Consider the following 14,618-nt stretch of genomic DNA (forward strand, 5'->3'; position numbering starts at 1 on the left):
TAACACAGCATCCTTTCAAATAAACAGGGCCTCCACATATCTTATTGTTAAGCAATGCACACTGGGGTTTTTTTTAAGGTGTCAAGTCCTGCCCCAGATAATGTGCCAGTGATTTAAATGCTCTGCACTGCCTGTCCTATTCCTCCACCAGTTTTCCTGGTCACCCTCATACCTTCTTGCCACAGTGAAGTATCTGTCAGAGACTGGCTGAATGAAGCTGGGGAACCACCTAGAGAAGTCCCAGAGGAAGAAGTCTCAGAACCAGGAGACTGCATTGCAGGGGGTTGGACTAGATGACTCTTGGGTCCCTTACAATTCTAAGATTCTATGATTCTATGGTGGTGGGACGCTGAAGACATGTCAGAGAGGCTGCAGGGGGGATGAATGGAGGCTGAAGATACAACAGGCTTTAGTGTTGCGGTGTGAAAAAGGTTAAGCCCCCTGCCTATTGAATGGTACTAGGAGCACGGATTGAGTAATCAAAGCTAAAAAGTCAAACTCCTTTGCAAAAGAACCCAGACATCTGGACTTTAATAAATTATAAAATTAAAGGTTCTGATTTGTATATACATTTTAATATACAATTCATGGCTATTCATTGCAGCTGACGTTAAGGCATATGCATTGTATGTGAATGGCTGTGCCATACGAACATAGGTATTACTGTGCATTGTAGGTGAGTAAATATAGTAGTAGTAAATGCATTACATAGTAAAAGTAAATCACAAAAAGCCCTTTGAGTACTGGGTGAAGCACCATTCGGAGATATTTCAAGCAAGGCATTCTGAGGGTCTGTTCACATGACATAGGGCACTTATTGGAAAATGCTTGAAAATCTGGCATGTGCTGGCATTCCCTGCACCCGCCACCAGCAGGACCCAGCTTTTGTCTGGCAACAAGGAGCCTTTTCCTTGCATTTCCAAATGCATGTTGAATCTTGCACTTGGATGTGGGTGCATTTGTACAGCTGGTCTCAGATAATGAGCCAGTAGGCACAGGATTCTCAAGGGCCTAACACATGTCGGATGCTCATGTTTAAAGGCCCCAATTTGGTCTCCGTGGGTGCACAGCTTTTGAATGGCTGTGTTAACTGAGGAGAGAAAATTCTGCATTCAAATGAATAACTTAGTTCTGAAAACTCTTGTACATTAAAATGTAGGGCTTTGATATATGGGGATAGACAGAGTAAAATGATAACAGTGTGGTGCTATAGGCAATGCAGCCACAGCCAGATTTCAACGGGGTAAAAAAAATAACATAACAGGGGGCAGCAGTAATTTACATGAAACACACTTACTGAGGCAGTTGAACTTAATGAACTAGAAAAATATCCCTGCCTACTCCTTTGCTCCTTGAACTGCAGGATCCAGCCACTGAAGCCTTTCACAGCCTGAAGAGAAACATTATTACCTGCTCAGGTCTGCAGATCAAGCAGCTATTAAAGAAAAAAAAAACGGCGGGGGGGGGGGGAGAGAGGATTTGGCAATTCCAATTGAATGTTATATCCTTCCAAGTGTTTTCAGGACCAAAACTATCACATTTAAGAATAGGGTCTTTTACTATCTTTTGTTTGTGGATTGCGCAGGGCAGCAGTAGTTAGAAGAGCTGTGTCATTCTACTATGCTGCACCAGAGGCATAGCTATGCTTTAAAATGAACAAGTAGCATTAGGCTACTGTGTTGATGGCTAGGTATATAATGAAAAAGAAGACATTGCATGCTCCACAATAGAGTCAACAAATTATGAAAGGTTCGTCAAACACGAATTAACCCAGTTATTGCAGCACAAGAGAAATCAAGCACTGTGGTAGTCTAGGACTCAGCTAGGTTGGTAAAGAAAAAGTGATTTAGATGCGTTGCATGTGATATAACCCTGTGTCACCAGATGGCGCTGTGGAGTCCCATTTTTGCTAACCTGATTTCTCATACAAAGTTTCCAATGCGTTTAACTAAAACGCTTCTTTGATGTGTCTAGATCCAGCCTGGGTCAGGCATGAGACAGTTGGTTTTCACTTGTGGTTTCCCTTTTTGCATTCCACTTCCATATCTAGTATGTATGCTTAGACATATAGTAAGTAATTAGCCTATTCTGTCAACATGCTGGCAGCCACCTCTGTCTATAAAAAGCAACTAGGAAACAGCTACAAAGAAAGGGGATTTTGTTTGGCACTGCTTTTGTGGGTTTTGCTTTTTGTAGGGTGCCAATACAAAAAGAAATTAAAAGGTGACGGTATTCTGTAGCAGTAAATACTGTCACAAAGAGTGCCTTGGTCAGAGCACAGTTATCTTCTAATACAAAACAAGAGATGTAGGAGGAAGCAGCAAGGAAGGAAAAGATCTGTATATGTTTCATAGAAAATAATAATAAGCCCACATTTTAATTTTTGTAAATATAGAAATTCTTGTCCATTAAGAGTTAAACAATAAGTACTTTTCTCATTATTTAGCTGGCAATGTGCTCCAATGTTACTGGGCAGCACCACTGTAGGACTTGTACTGTATACAGTTACTTTCTTTTTCTTTCTTGTAGGTCTCATATGCCCTGAACAGCAAGACAATAGGCACGAATCTAACAGCCGAAGTTCTTCCCAGCACCGAGTTTCAGTTATAAGGTAAGCTGTGCCTCTTAGACTTCTACCCATAGGACTTTTAAAGACACAGAAGCCCCATCACTGTATCACAGACTCTTGTGGAAGAAATTGGATGGGAAAACTTGAGGTGATAAAATAAATATGGGACAGCAAGATGATTTGCAGTAATGCTCCTTCCCCCATTGTAGCAGGATTATGGGGAAACCATTTTTGAGGGGAGAAATACCAAGGATAGTGGAGCTACTTTAATACATACCTCCCACTGTTGCTTGACTTCCACATTAATAAAGGCTATAGGCACAGTGTTACCTTTTTCAGTCAAGTGTGCCTTGCTGGGCTTCCTCCCTCATTTCTTTGCCTCACCGAAGTCCCCAACATTTAAAAGCTGCTTACAATACATCAAAGGGGGGGGTTTAGTATGATACGAGGTGAAAGACCCACTGGGCATGTGAAGCCCTTATTCACACGTGCTTCTAGATAATGGCCTAAACAGACCAAAAGCCACTTTTCTCCATTTGTTTGGAACAAAATAAATGTATGAAATTGTCCTCATTTCCACGAAGTGATGGCATAATATTGTGCTCCAAAGCATTCTGCTGGGTGGCAGCCTTTCCAGAAAAACTGAGCAATTCTATGTCCCTAATTACTAACACATGCCCTTAATTGCTTCCAATATCATTAGCAAGTTCCAATAAAATTAATTAGCTGTCATGGGATTTATTTTTTCAGACACTTCTCATTATTATGCTACATATACAGTGAACAGAACAGAACATGCAATTGCCCCCTTTTTTTGAGGGGGTGGGGTGGAGAAACTAACTTCTGAATTAAGCAAGATTAAGATTATATCAGGCCTTACACTGGAAAGACCTCTCCCACTAAATAGGCTGTCATTTGGAAAATATTTTCCACCATAGGTGTTCATGAAAGTACACTAATACGAAGGGGGACAAAGAGAAAGTGGAATCAGACTGTTTAGCAAAAAAGCAAACCTATGTCTTTCAGATAAGTTCTACAATTTCAGAGGAAGACCAGCCAGAGCCAGCCCAGGACATTTTGACTCCAAAATGGTGCTAAGGAACACCAGGATCTGCTGCCCCAATGAATCCTGTCACCTGAGGCAAACACCTCACTTTGCCTTATGAATGGGCCGGCCCTGGTACTAGTCTTGAGATGTTTACTGTTTCCAGAATGTTCTGCTATGTCAATAGTAGTGTATGTTGGAACCCTCACTCATAGAACAACCAATAAAGATACCTGTATAGAAGCAGGCTAACATTGCTGTGCTTATGCCGGTAGCTGTTACATGTGGCTAGAATGAGGAGCAATACATTTTAAAAGGGGAACTCATACTGCTTGAATATAAAACCCATCCTATATTGTATGCCATGATTATAATAGCATGCCAAATTTTCTTCCCAGTGAATGTAAAAGAGTGATGAGGCTAATTATAAGATATCCAGATATTGGTCTCATGAGATCTGGTTGAAAATGAATCTACTCATTAATTAACATGGATGGTTTTGAACAACCACCATCTATTTGCCACCTACAAGGTATGCCAACGAAAACTTTGAATTGCTTAGTAAGTTGCCTCTGAAATCTGTGGTTTAACTTGTACTAATGAGCTGCTGTTCAGTTAGATTATGAAGGCAGCAACAGCATTCAGAATCTTGCATTAACTGGTAAGCATTAAGCAGCTCAGATAAACATGGTAGTCAGAGCAGGAAGATATATTTTTTAACACACACATACACACACCACATACAGGCTTTTTAGTCCATGCAGCCATTGAACTACAAGCAATAGCACCCAAAATATTTCCCTGTGCTCAGCTATTTCCCCCAGCAGCTACTAGATGTGTAAAAATAGCAGATATACCTGGGAGTGTGATCTATTCCACTATCAAGTTAAATTGATGGGGGAACTTCGTTTTCAGACCTGGCTCAAGCTTTAAAGACCATACCTAGTCAGGAATTAACATGGATGTTTTTGAATAACCAATCTAAAGTTGCTGTCCTGAGCACACCTACTGAGAAGTAAGTCCCAGTGCCTGGACTTACTGACGAATAAACACCTTTAGGATCTGACTGTACATTGATCATTGATCAAAATGAGCAGTAAACCGACTATGTTGCTGCATGCTTTCTGAAAGTGCTGTGTGGGATGAAACCAGTACTCAAAGGGCTGTCAAACTATACATTGCTAAGCGATTCAGTACTGTGTATACATATATATGCATAATGACATGCGTTTGCTTCTGCTACAGTACAGTTGTCCTAATGAATGGCTGAAAACCCAAGTTGTTCACCATCACAGTTACATAACATTGCACTGTAAAAAAAAAGCCGGAATAAGCAAAAGCTACATTTTCTTCACACACAAAAAGCACCAACTGAAATCAAAGGGCAATCCAGTCATTTAAATGAATCAGAGTATTGGTAAAAGTTGGGGGAAATGATCTACACACTGTTAAAACTCTGTAGTAATTGCATTGCTAGCATTTAAGATGATGAAATGCAGAACCAGAGGTGACTGGGGCAATGCAGCTCGATCTGGTGAGTGAATATATTAATAATTTAAAACATATTTTCCTGAATGCTATTATTTTAGAACATGGTGCTAAAGTTTAGTGTGCTACTCCTCTAGCTGAAGTTGACTGGGGCCAGTATATTGATTAATGTTAAGAATGCACTGGTCCCTAAGTGTGAGAAAAAGCAGATACAGTGATGATGCCTTTTACTGGAGCAACCCCCAACACTAGCATGTAAATTTTCCTTCTACAAGGACAACAGTGTTAAAAGCTACTTTGGTCCGACTTGTGCTGCATGTAGTAGTTATCATTCTCTTGTTGTTTTTGCTTTCTTACTTTGTACATTACGTGGCATCAATTCTGACCTACTTTTGTCTTTCAAGTGGTTAACAGAAAGCTTGATTTATGCTTGATTCCTGAAACAGGATCTGAATTAGGTCCTTTATATCATGGTAGCCCATTTTATGCTGCCGTCTGAGTATGGTAGCACCACCATTTAATTCAATGGAAAGACAGGTAAAAATGGCGCACCAGATTCCAGCACACTGACTTTGACATAGGTTCCACTGAAATAAATTGAACTTATTTCCAAATAAGTATAGGTAGGACTTGATTTTTTTTATATAAAAAAAACAGACATGTGCTTCCCTGAAGCTGAGGTTCTATCAAGAGGCCTCCAAGCACTGCGGAGGGATTTGGATCAAGCTATTAGAATCTCTTCTTAATTCTACAGAGTGCACCCAAGAAACATTCTGTTGGACTCAAGAACACACACTGAGGGCGCAAGAGAGCCCACAAAAGAACCCTGCTGACCTTAGCGAGGCACCACCGCTAAGTAGCAGTGAAACCTATGAGGATATTGCACTAGTATCGGTGGCACCTTGTAACCCTAGCCATTATAATATTTATATTAACTTAAATAATCCTAAATTTCCTTTTTATTGCAGGCTATAGCATTTGGCATTTCTGCCATAGCACCACTATTTGTATCTAAGTCTCTATGATGACATGGGCTTTGCTGCAGTGGTGGTAGCATCTCTCTATAAGAGAGGAAAACAACTTTGTGTTATCTTTCCATTTTAATGCAATTTCCTGAGCATTTCTTGTTTCCTTTTTTCATCCACCAGCTCTTGAATTCTTTGGTTCCTTGTCCGTTCGTAAGGTGGTCTCCTCCGCAAGATGATGTTGTGGTGTGGTACTTCATTTTCCAGTCCGTGAATTTTATACGGAACATCCACTGTGTTGCCTTCTGGCCGATTTTCAGTTGCATTGGAACCGGTGATGCTTATCTTGGGAACAATGGGTGGGCCTGAAGTGGTATGTGGGATGTGAACATCAACAGGTGTTGTAAGTGTTGGAGAGGTAGCCTCTTCGATATCGTTAACTTTGCTATGGTTGGATTCTGTTGAGTCTCCACTTCCTGTTTTGTTACTGTACATTTTACAAGACTTGCAACATAGTTTATTGTAACCAGGAATTGTACAGTACCGAGAGAGAACTTCCATGCGACAAAACATTGACTTGTCTCCTTGGCAACGTTCTTCTGGAAGAGAAAAACAGGAATTATGTGTATACTATAAAACCAGAGTCAGAATCAAGCAAACTTGGACTTAGAGGCTCTTGTATACAATATTACTAAGACCTGATACTGGGCCTTGACGGAAGCATTCTCACATTTCTTGCAGTGATCTAAAATTTCACATCAGAGTTTTACACACTGCGCCTCCAACCTTTATGATATGTGATGACAAATTAGAAGGGGACCCACTTACATTCCTGAATGTTGTGGTTTCAAGATGCTCTTGGCCTCAGACATATTATGGCTGCTTAATGGGATGTAATTGTGTAGCAATGGATCCATATGGTGTCTGGGAGGGACCACTCACCAGATGGATTACCTTAATCACAGGGAGAATTTCCTTACACTTGTATCAGCAGCTGGCATTGAGTGTGGAAATTCATGAGCATCTCTGACACACTGCAGGGGTTGCATGTCGCTGTCACCATGCTGAAGCATTTCCAATAGCTTCTCTCACATGGTATCCATAACATCAGACCCCTGGCCCTGAACAACCCGCTTTAGCTTGCGCCACTGAAAACGGACTCCTGGTTCATTAAGTTGAAGAACTCCAGGGGCAGTCAATCAATCTATATTGCTGGCCACTAGACTCTGATTTTCCTTAGCCAGGGGCTGCAGTGGAAACTTCAGGTAACTTCTTAGAACCTCAAATGGTTTTTTATTGCATCCCTGTTGTTGTTTTGATTACAGCAAGGATTTGTTTTACATTAGTATATTGACATCCAGCTAGCAGATTTGGTAAACTGCACAAAAAGAAGGATTTCTGCTTCATGGCCTCCTAGGATTAAAAGAATTTAACAGCATTGGGATATACAGAATAAGTGGCCAGAATGGGTGGTGAAAAATTGAAGGTCAATGCTAATACATTGTAGAAGTTCTGGAGAACTCCCAAAGCAGGAAAAAAAATACTATACTAAAAAAAAGAAAGAAAGCACTTTACCACGGCAGCAAATGTTCCAGTTGTAATGTACAATGCTCCCTATTCAACACACGCCATTCCATTCCCCTTCCCACCTGGGTTTCTGACCCCCATGCTCAGTTTTCCTGTTAGGAGCTCCCCCCTGAGTTTTTTCCAGTGCTTTTTCAAACCTTGAGGTTCTCCTGAACCTGCAGACACCTCTCTCACGGCTGTAGATGGTGCCATTTTGCTGCTATTCTATTGGTCTAACACCAGTGTTTCCTGCACCTATTATATACAGGAGGCAGGTTCTTCCAAACACCTTTGTACAGACAAGGAACTGACAGCGAGATCAAATCCAGGGTCCCTGGGGCATGCACAATACTGCTCAAGAATATGTTCCTGTCACTCATCCCTTTATGTGTTTACTTCTGGAGGACACCCATGCCGCCTTAACATAAGGTAAGCCTGAGTGAAGCAGATTTTGAACTGTTGGAAGTGACGTCATGATTTACAATCCAGTGAGAAACTTTCCAGTGCAAGCCTCACTGAAATGAACCTTGTTTTGCTCTTGTCCATTTCAATGAAGCCTCCATGGAGTTCACCAGGATGATAGTTCCATTTCTTAATTAGTGGGAGGAGTGCTTCAAGCACCAGAACGTATTTGGCCTGCCCTGGTAATACTAGGGCTCAAATGGTAAAAATCCATTTGTAAAGCTCAATGGCCCTTTTAGAGCAGGAGCAAGTTCTTCCAGTGAGGGCAACAAGGAGCAGAGAAGCAATGAGTGGTGTTTGTGGAGGAGGGCTTAACCCCACCTTCTATTTCCCTGCTTGAAATCCACCCTCCCAGCAGCATCGGTCCCCCATGAGGTTCCAAATGCACATTTTCAAGTGTTCTAAGGGGAAGGGTGCAAGTAACCATGATGTCATCGCAACATCACAAGGCTATTAGAACAGCACTGCAGGCAGGTATAGCAGCAGCATGTGTGTCAGGCTTTCAACCACATTGCAACATAAAGCATCACCTGATCAAATGCAGACGCATTCACTGATTTTAGAAAGGATACACGGTGTCTCTTCACGCATCCTCTACTTAAATAAATTAGGGTATGAGTGTGTTTAGTTGGCAAACATATCAGTCTAGGAAATTTAGAACTGATTAACAAAGAAGACAACCTTAAATTAGCCCCTTTCTACATGAACTACCAGTCCTTTTGTTTTGAGGGCGAGAGAACAATAAAAAGGTGATTATTGTGTTCTATAAAGATAAGGATAACATGTATTCTTTATATATAAACCCATTCTAAGAAATAGGATTAGAATATTACCAAAGTATTTCAAACTTAAATTAAGTTTGTTGGCTGTTCAATGTAAGAACCTCTTAAAGCATCTTTAGAAAAATGCCTTATTTCAACAACAGTGAAACATTCCCCAAAACATGCAGGTCAAATACAGAGCCACATGAAATAATTGACTCTTGTGATACAGTCAATATACTTCCCATTCATAATTACATTTTATATAAAGAAATCTCCAGAAGGATAGCCATGTTAGTCTGTTGCAGCAAAAACAACAGAATCAGAATCTTGAACATATTTTTTGGGGGGCATAAATGTCTGTCAGCTGTAACCCAGTTGCACACTCAAAAGTTTATGCCACAATAAACCTTAGTCTTTAAGGTGCACTCTTGGTTGTTTCTCTTGCATATATGTCAGAGTAAGTTTATTTTGTTTTCCTAAAGCAAAACTGCCAGACCTGCTGAACTTTCATCTTATTTTATTTTGCAGTATGCATGACAGACTGGAAGTATGTCTTCAACTGAGCAGTAAGAAAAAAATAGTCATTTGCACAGTCACTTTGGTACACATTTCAAATGGCCTCATAAAAAAATATTGAAAAGCAAACTGAATTGGCACATCTTTAATAATATGTTAAATACATACAAAACACTAATAAAATATCCCTGATAAACCAAAGTGCATATAGATCTAGTGCACAATGCCCAGATACCTTATTGCACCATTCTCTATAGCCATCCATAGCTTGAAACATCACTCAACAGTTGTCTATTTAAAGGTAACTAACAGTCATGAATAAGTTGATAACAGTTAAACACCAATTATTTTACATAACAGTATTTAGTGCCAGATAACGTGTCTTTGCCTTTTTCGTTGCCATGTAAAATTACGAACAGGTTGCAGGCAATCATCATAGTAACAGCAAAATTTAAATATGTGATCACATGATAATGACAATTTTGAAGTGCTACATTGTTAGAAGATCCACAGGACCACCTTCCTTAGGGATATGATTTGGTGGAGAAGGTAGCAAGCAATTTGCCATGATCCTCAGGTACTGGTATGCGCCTGTTATTTGATATTTATATAAGTGGTTTTATGAACAGTGAGTTATAGATCTTCAGCACAAACACATGCTGAAGCAAGTATCTACCAGTTAAAACAGGGTAAGTTGGGCAATGGCCCTTTCTTTTAGGTGGGTAGTGATCCTTTCCTTTCTCATACACCCGACTGTGCAAACGTCCATCCAGTGTTTTAGCATTCAAGTAAAAACACCGTACATGAATATCAATTCATGGTACCAGTGCACTGTTTGTATATTTAAAGCTGGAACTGGTGGTTAATGCCAATGCAATTAAAGTTTAAGGCATTTTTCTAAATGTAGTTTCTTTCTCCCTAAGCAAAATGAAACAAAGCAATAAAAATTGAGGTAATTCTGTCATTGTTCACACTGTTATGTTTGCCAGTTGACACATCTATAGATCACAAACATACACGCGCACACACACAACTGAACCAGTCAAGTCAAACATGCAAATGGTGAAAAAAGACTGATGGATGCAATGATGTATAAAGAGTTCACTGCTGAACAATTCTTGACATTGCACAGCACGACAATGTCATATTGTCTCAATGATATTGAAATACTACACACCACAACCTGTAGCATAGACCACATGTTTTGCCATACTGGTTTCCTATTTGCATTATATGTGTTAAAAAATAATAATAACACAAGGAACTTTCTGGCAAAATTGTGTGAAGATTCCCTTGCTGGTTTTGGAAAGAAAAAATATAGGTAGAAGAGCTTCAATAAAAGCATAGCACAGTAGCAGCATTTGACAGGAATATCAAGAGAGTTTCATCTACCTGTAGTAATAAACTTTTTTCATGGAAACAAATGAAAATGTTAAAGCCAGGAATTTAAAAAATTGTGACTCATGAGTTAATAAGCAATGAGACTGTAAAGAACCATGATGGAATGAACACTTTCATTTGACTACCCTGCAAAAACACTGAAGCTAACTTGTTGTAAGATAGAGGACCTTTAGACAAAAGGAGAACTTTTAGCACTACAAGGTGTCATTATTGTGATGTGATCACATTCACAATAAGTTCTCAGTTTCACCATCAAACTGAAATCATGAGCCAGTTAAGAGCCTTTTTTCACCATCACCAACCAACAAGCAAACTGATACCAGCTCACTTTTTAGAGGACTTCCAACACACCGAAGAGATCCAACTTCACACATCCAACACCTTCACGATCGCCACTGCAGCAAGTGCTACTCAATCTCCAGAGAAGAAAGACACTGTGCACCAAGGCCCAGCGCAGGGAAAAAAAGATTCAGCCCAAGGTAAGACTTGGCAGATTCAAGGAAATTTTCCATATAGGAAGAAGAATAGAGCAGAAGGCAAAGTCCACATTTGATGTGGCATGCATTTAAGGGCAAAGGCAGAGTTATAAATGGGTCTTTTACTTGAAGATATTTTCTGGATGGGATAATCTGGGTCTGGTCTTGACAGCCATTGTATCCTGTAAGTTTTCTTTGACGTATCAGATGAATTTCCTGAAAGAGAACATAGTAAGGGAAAAAAATATTAGCACATTTGTAAGCTTCTTAATGCACCATTTTGGTTGACTGAACAGAATTAGTAGCTACTATTCTAAGAAAGAAAATAGCTTTTGAAAAACTACAGCAGTACATTATTAGTTTTAAATAATGTCAGTTTGGGCACCTCTACTCAAAGTCATCACATTGGTGAAATGTCTGCAGAAAAGTCAAGACAAAACAGAACCAATTTGTGCATCACACACATGCTTTTTCATGCAGGCTTCCCACCATTTCAAGGATTTGTCACACATACAATTTTGGTTCTCTGATGACTCTACCTCTCTACTGGTGTGGTACACGTTTTCAAACAGGTCCAGGCTGCAACATGTATGCCTAAAAATGTTGCAGCCTGGACCTGTTTGAAAACATGTGTACCACACCAGTAGAAAGGTAGTGTCATCATAGAACCAAAATTGACACCTGACCCCTTTTTATGTCTTTTGCCAAGCTGAACACGCAGAAGTTAAATGTGTGTAAGTTGCGGGCTTACTGTATTCTAAAAATCACTACAAAATTTAATTGTATGACTGGCACAATTGTCACAAAGCACCCACCCCAAATAAATAGAAAAGAGGGATCAGCACTCACTGGGACACAAAGGTAGAATGCATAACCTCCTTGTCTCTGGCTTGTCTTCTTTACAGAAGCCAATAACGTTTTCTCTTGTCCTGCACAGAACTTGTCTGTCTTGTGTACCATTACCACAGGTTACAGAGCACTGGAGAGAAACCAGAAACCAGGAGTCAACTTCACTTTTGCTAATTTATCGGCAGTTGGCATTTGTTACAGGTAACATGATTTATATGAAAATGATTACCGTATTTTTCACTCCATAGGGCGCACCTGACCATAGGGCACACCTAGTTTTCAGAGGGGGAAATCAAGAAAAAAAATTTGATCCCCCCCCCCCCAGCTCTGGGAGCAGCGGACAGGCTGCAGGCAGCCTGTGCGCTTCTCCCAGACCTTCTCCCTGCTTTTGCGGGAGGTGGGGGAATTCCCCCATCTCCCGCAAAAGCCCACAGGAGCCATGCACCCTTTAAGGTGCCCCCAAGAGAAAAGCCCCCAAGAGGGGCATGCTCTTTAAAGGGTGCGCGGCTCCTGTGGGCTTTTCTACCAGGTGGGAGAAGGGACTGATGCGGCCAGTCAGTCCCTTCTCCCTCCTGTGGAAAAGCCCTCAAGAGCCGCACGGAGCTTGTGTGCGACTCTTGGGGGCTTTCCCCGCCTGCCTCCCCCCTGCATTCGCTCCATAGGACGTGCACATATTTTCCCTTGCTTTTTAGGAGGGAAAAAGTGTGTCCTATAGAGCGAAAAATATGGTATTTATTGTTACTTACCACTGTTCATCGTTGTCATCAGTACAACCAAGAACCCTTAACCAAAGTGGACTCTAACTGCTATATATGGTAGTGTTAGATTACAACAAGCCAGCCTTGTATTTCTTTGGGGCAAAGGAGCTCCAGTAACCACAGAGAGCTTCTTTTCTGCTGTGGACCTACTATGTCCATTGAAATAAAGAGGCAAGCTGTGTGCATATTTGTGTTCTATGTGCATAATGAAACCCACGAGGGGCTCTGACTTGGCGTGTTTGCCTGTCTGAAGTGTTTGTAACAATTATGGTAATAATAATAGCAACTGAGTACAGCAAATGCAGAACTCTGCAGTAAGTTAGCATCCTGAATGGCTGGTCCATTCATCCCCTGCTATGTGGGCTACTGCCCTCAGGGTGGCTCATTGTTCCAGGTTGCTTCCCTGACCCCATAACTTGATGTGATCCTCCTCACAGCTTAGCCTTCACATGCTCTCCTCTTCAGATTCTGCATTCATTGAACTGATGACAAACATTTGACTGTTTGTTCCAGCTCCTGGCGTGTGCTTCCACTCATAGAATGGTATTCAATTTTTTTACTCAGAGCAGATCCACTGAAATTGATGGACCCAACTTAATTTCAATGGGCCTACTCTAAGTAAAAATTGGTTGAATACCACCCCTACTCTCAGTGATGGGTTTGTAGTTTCTGCTCTCTTGCACTGACTTCTGGTCCTGGGATCAGTTTTGCATTCTTGTGATTTGATCATATCATGGGCTTTGATGGCAGGTTGCATGGTCCAGTTCTTGCCCACAAAGCCACTCCCAGGATTTTGGGACTATGAAGCCTCACTGCATCCTGACATGGTGCAAAGTAGTACTGGGAATATCCCCAAAGGTTTCTGCCCCTCACCTGTGACCCAGTTACCTAACATTCTGGGTGTCAGCCAAACACAATTTTTATAACTGCACTAGAGGCTGCTGCCTTTAAAACTGGCTAACCCCTCTCCCTCTCTTTACACCTCACCCCAAACCCCTCCCCATGATTTCACAGCTTGCCTGTCCTTCCTCCTCCATCTCACAGCTTGTTCTCAAACCCTTCTGCCATAGCTCACCCAACATCCCCATGCTCCCTGTTGCTGCCGCCACAGGTGGGTGGGTACCCTTCTACCCTGCCACTACCGCTGGTGGGAGGGCAACGAAGGAGAGAAAGTCTTTCCCACCTTGGTCCCCATCCTTACCCTGCCACCACAGCCAAGCCTTTGTGGGCTTCCTTTTGGTGTTGGTACGGCGGCCACTGATGGGGAAAGTCCCTCTTTCCCCCTTCCTCCACCAGTGGCAGAAGCTCTGACAACAACAAAGGAAGTGCAGCAAGGCTTTCTTGCTCCACCTGTCGGCTTACCTGCATTGCCTGCCTTCACCACCATCCTGCTTTCTTCTACCCACCTGGGTCAGCTGGCAGTGGCAAAAGGAAGAACATGGGAGGAGCTGCCTGGGGTGCCCACCTGCCTGCCTGCTTACTCCGCCACACCCACTCACACCCACCTGTTTGTCAGCTTTATGACAGATGAGTGCAAATATAGTACAGGGACAGGCAAACTAGATTCTTTGTTTTAACAGTATGGTTATATTGCTGCACAATTATGGAAGTTAACCAACAAACATGCATCTTGTGCAATCTTGACATTCGATGTCCCCCCCGCCCATGATGTGAAACACTAAGGCTCACAACCAATTCACTAATACGAATTTGACACCACCCTTATTAATATAGGCACTTCCAAATGTAATTTGAACAA

At 41.5% G+C, this 14,618-nt stretch overlaps 1 protein-coding gene across 1 annotated transcript in view; it reads right to left on the reverse strand.

Moving 5' to 3' along the window:
- Positions 1 to 5,749: 5,749 nt before the first annotated feature.
- ADAMTS2 (ADAM metallopeptidase with thrombospondin type 1 motif 2) overlaps positions 5,750 to 14,618 on the reverse strand; it is a 220,160-nt gene continuing 211,291 nt past the window's right edge. Inside the window, exons 20-22 of the mRNA XM_053376966.1 lie at positions 12,102 to 12,231; positions 11,379 to 11,468; positions 5,750 to 6,666 (exon numbers count right to left, since the gene is read on the reverse strand). Of these exons, the coding sequence (XP_053232941.1) occupies positions 6,203 to 6,666; positions 11,379 to 11,468; positions 12,102 to 12,231 (684 nt within the window). The 3' untranslated portion in view covers positions 5,750 to 6,202. The remainder of the gene's footprint in view (positions 6,667 to 11,378; positions 11,469 to 12,101; positions 12,232 to 14,618) is intronic.

Source organism: Podarcis raffonei, chromosome 2, assembly GCF_027172205.1.
Source record: "Podarcis raffonei isolate rPodRaf1 chromosome 2, rPodRaf1.pri, whole genome shotgun sequence".
NCBI classification, from domain to species: Eukaryota; Metazoa; Chordata; class Lepidosauria; order Squamata; family Lacertidae; genus Podarcis; species Podarcis raffonei.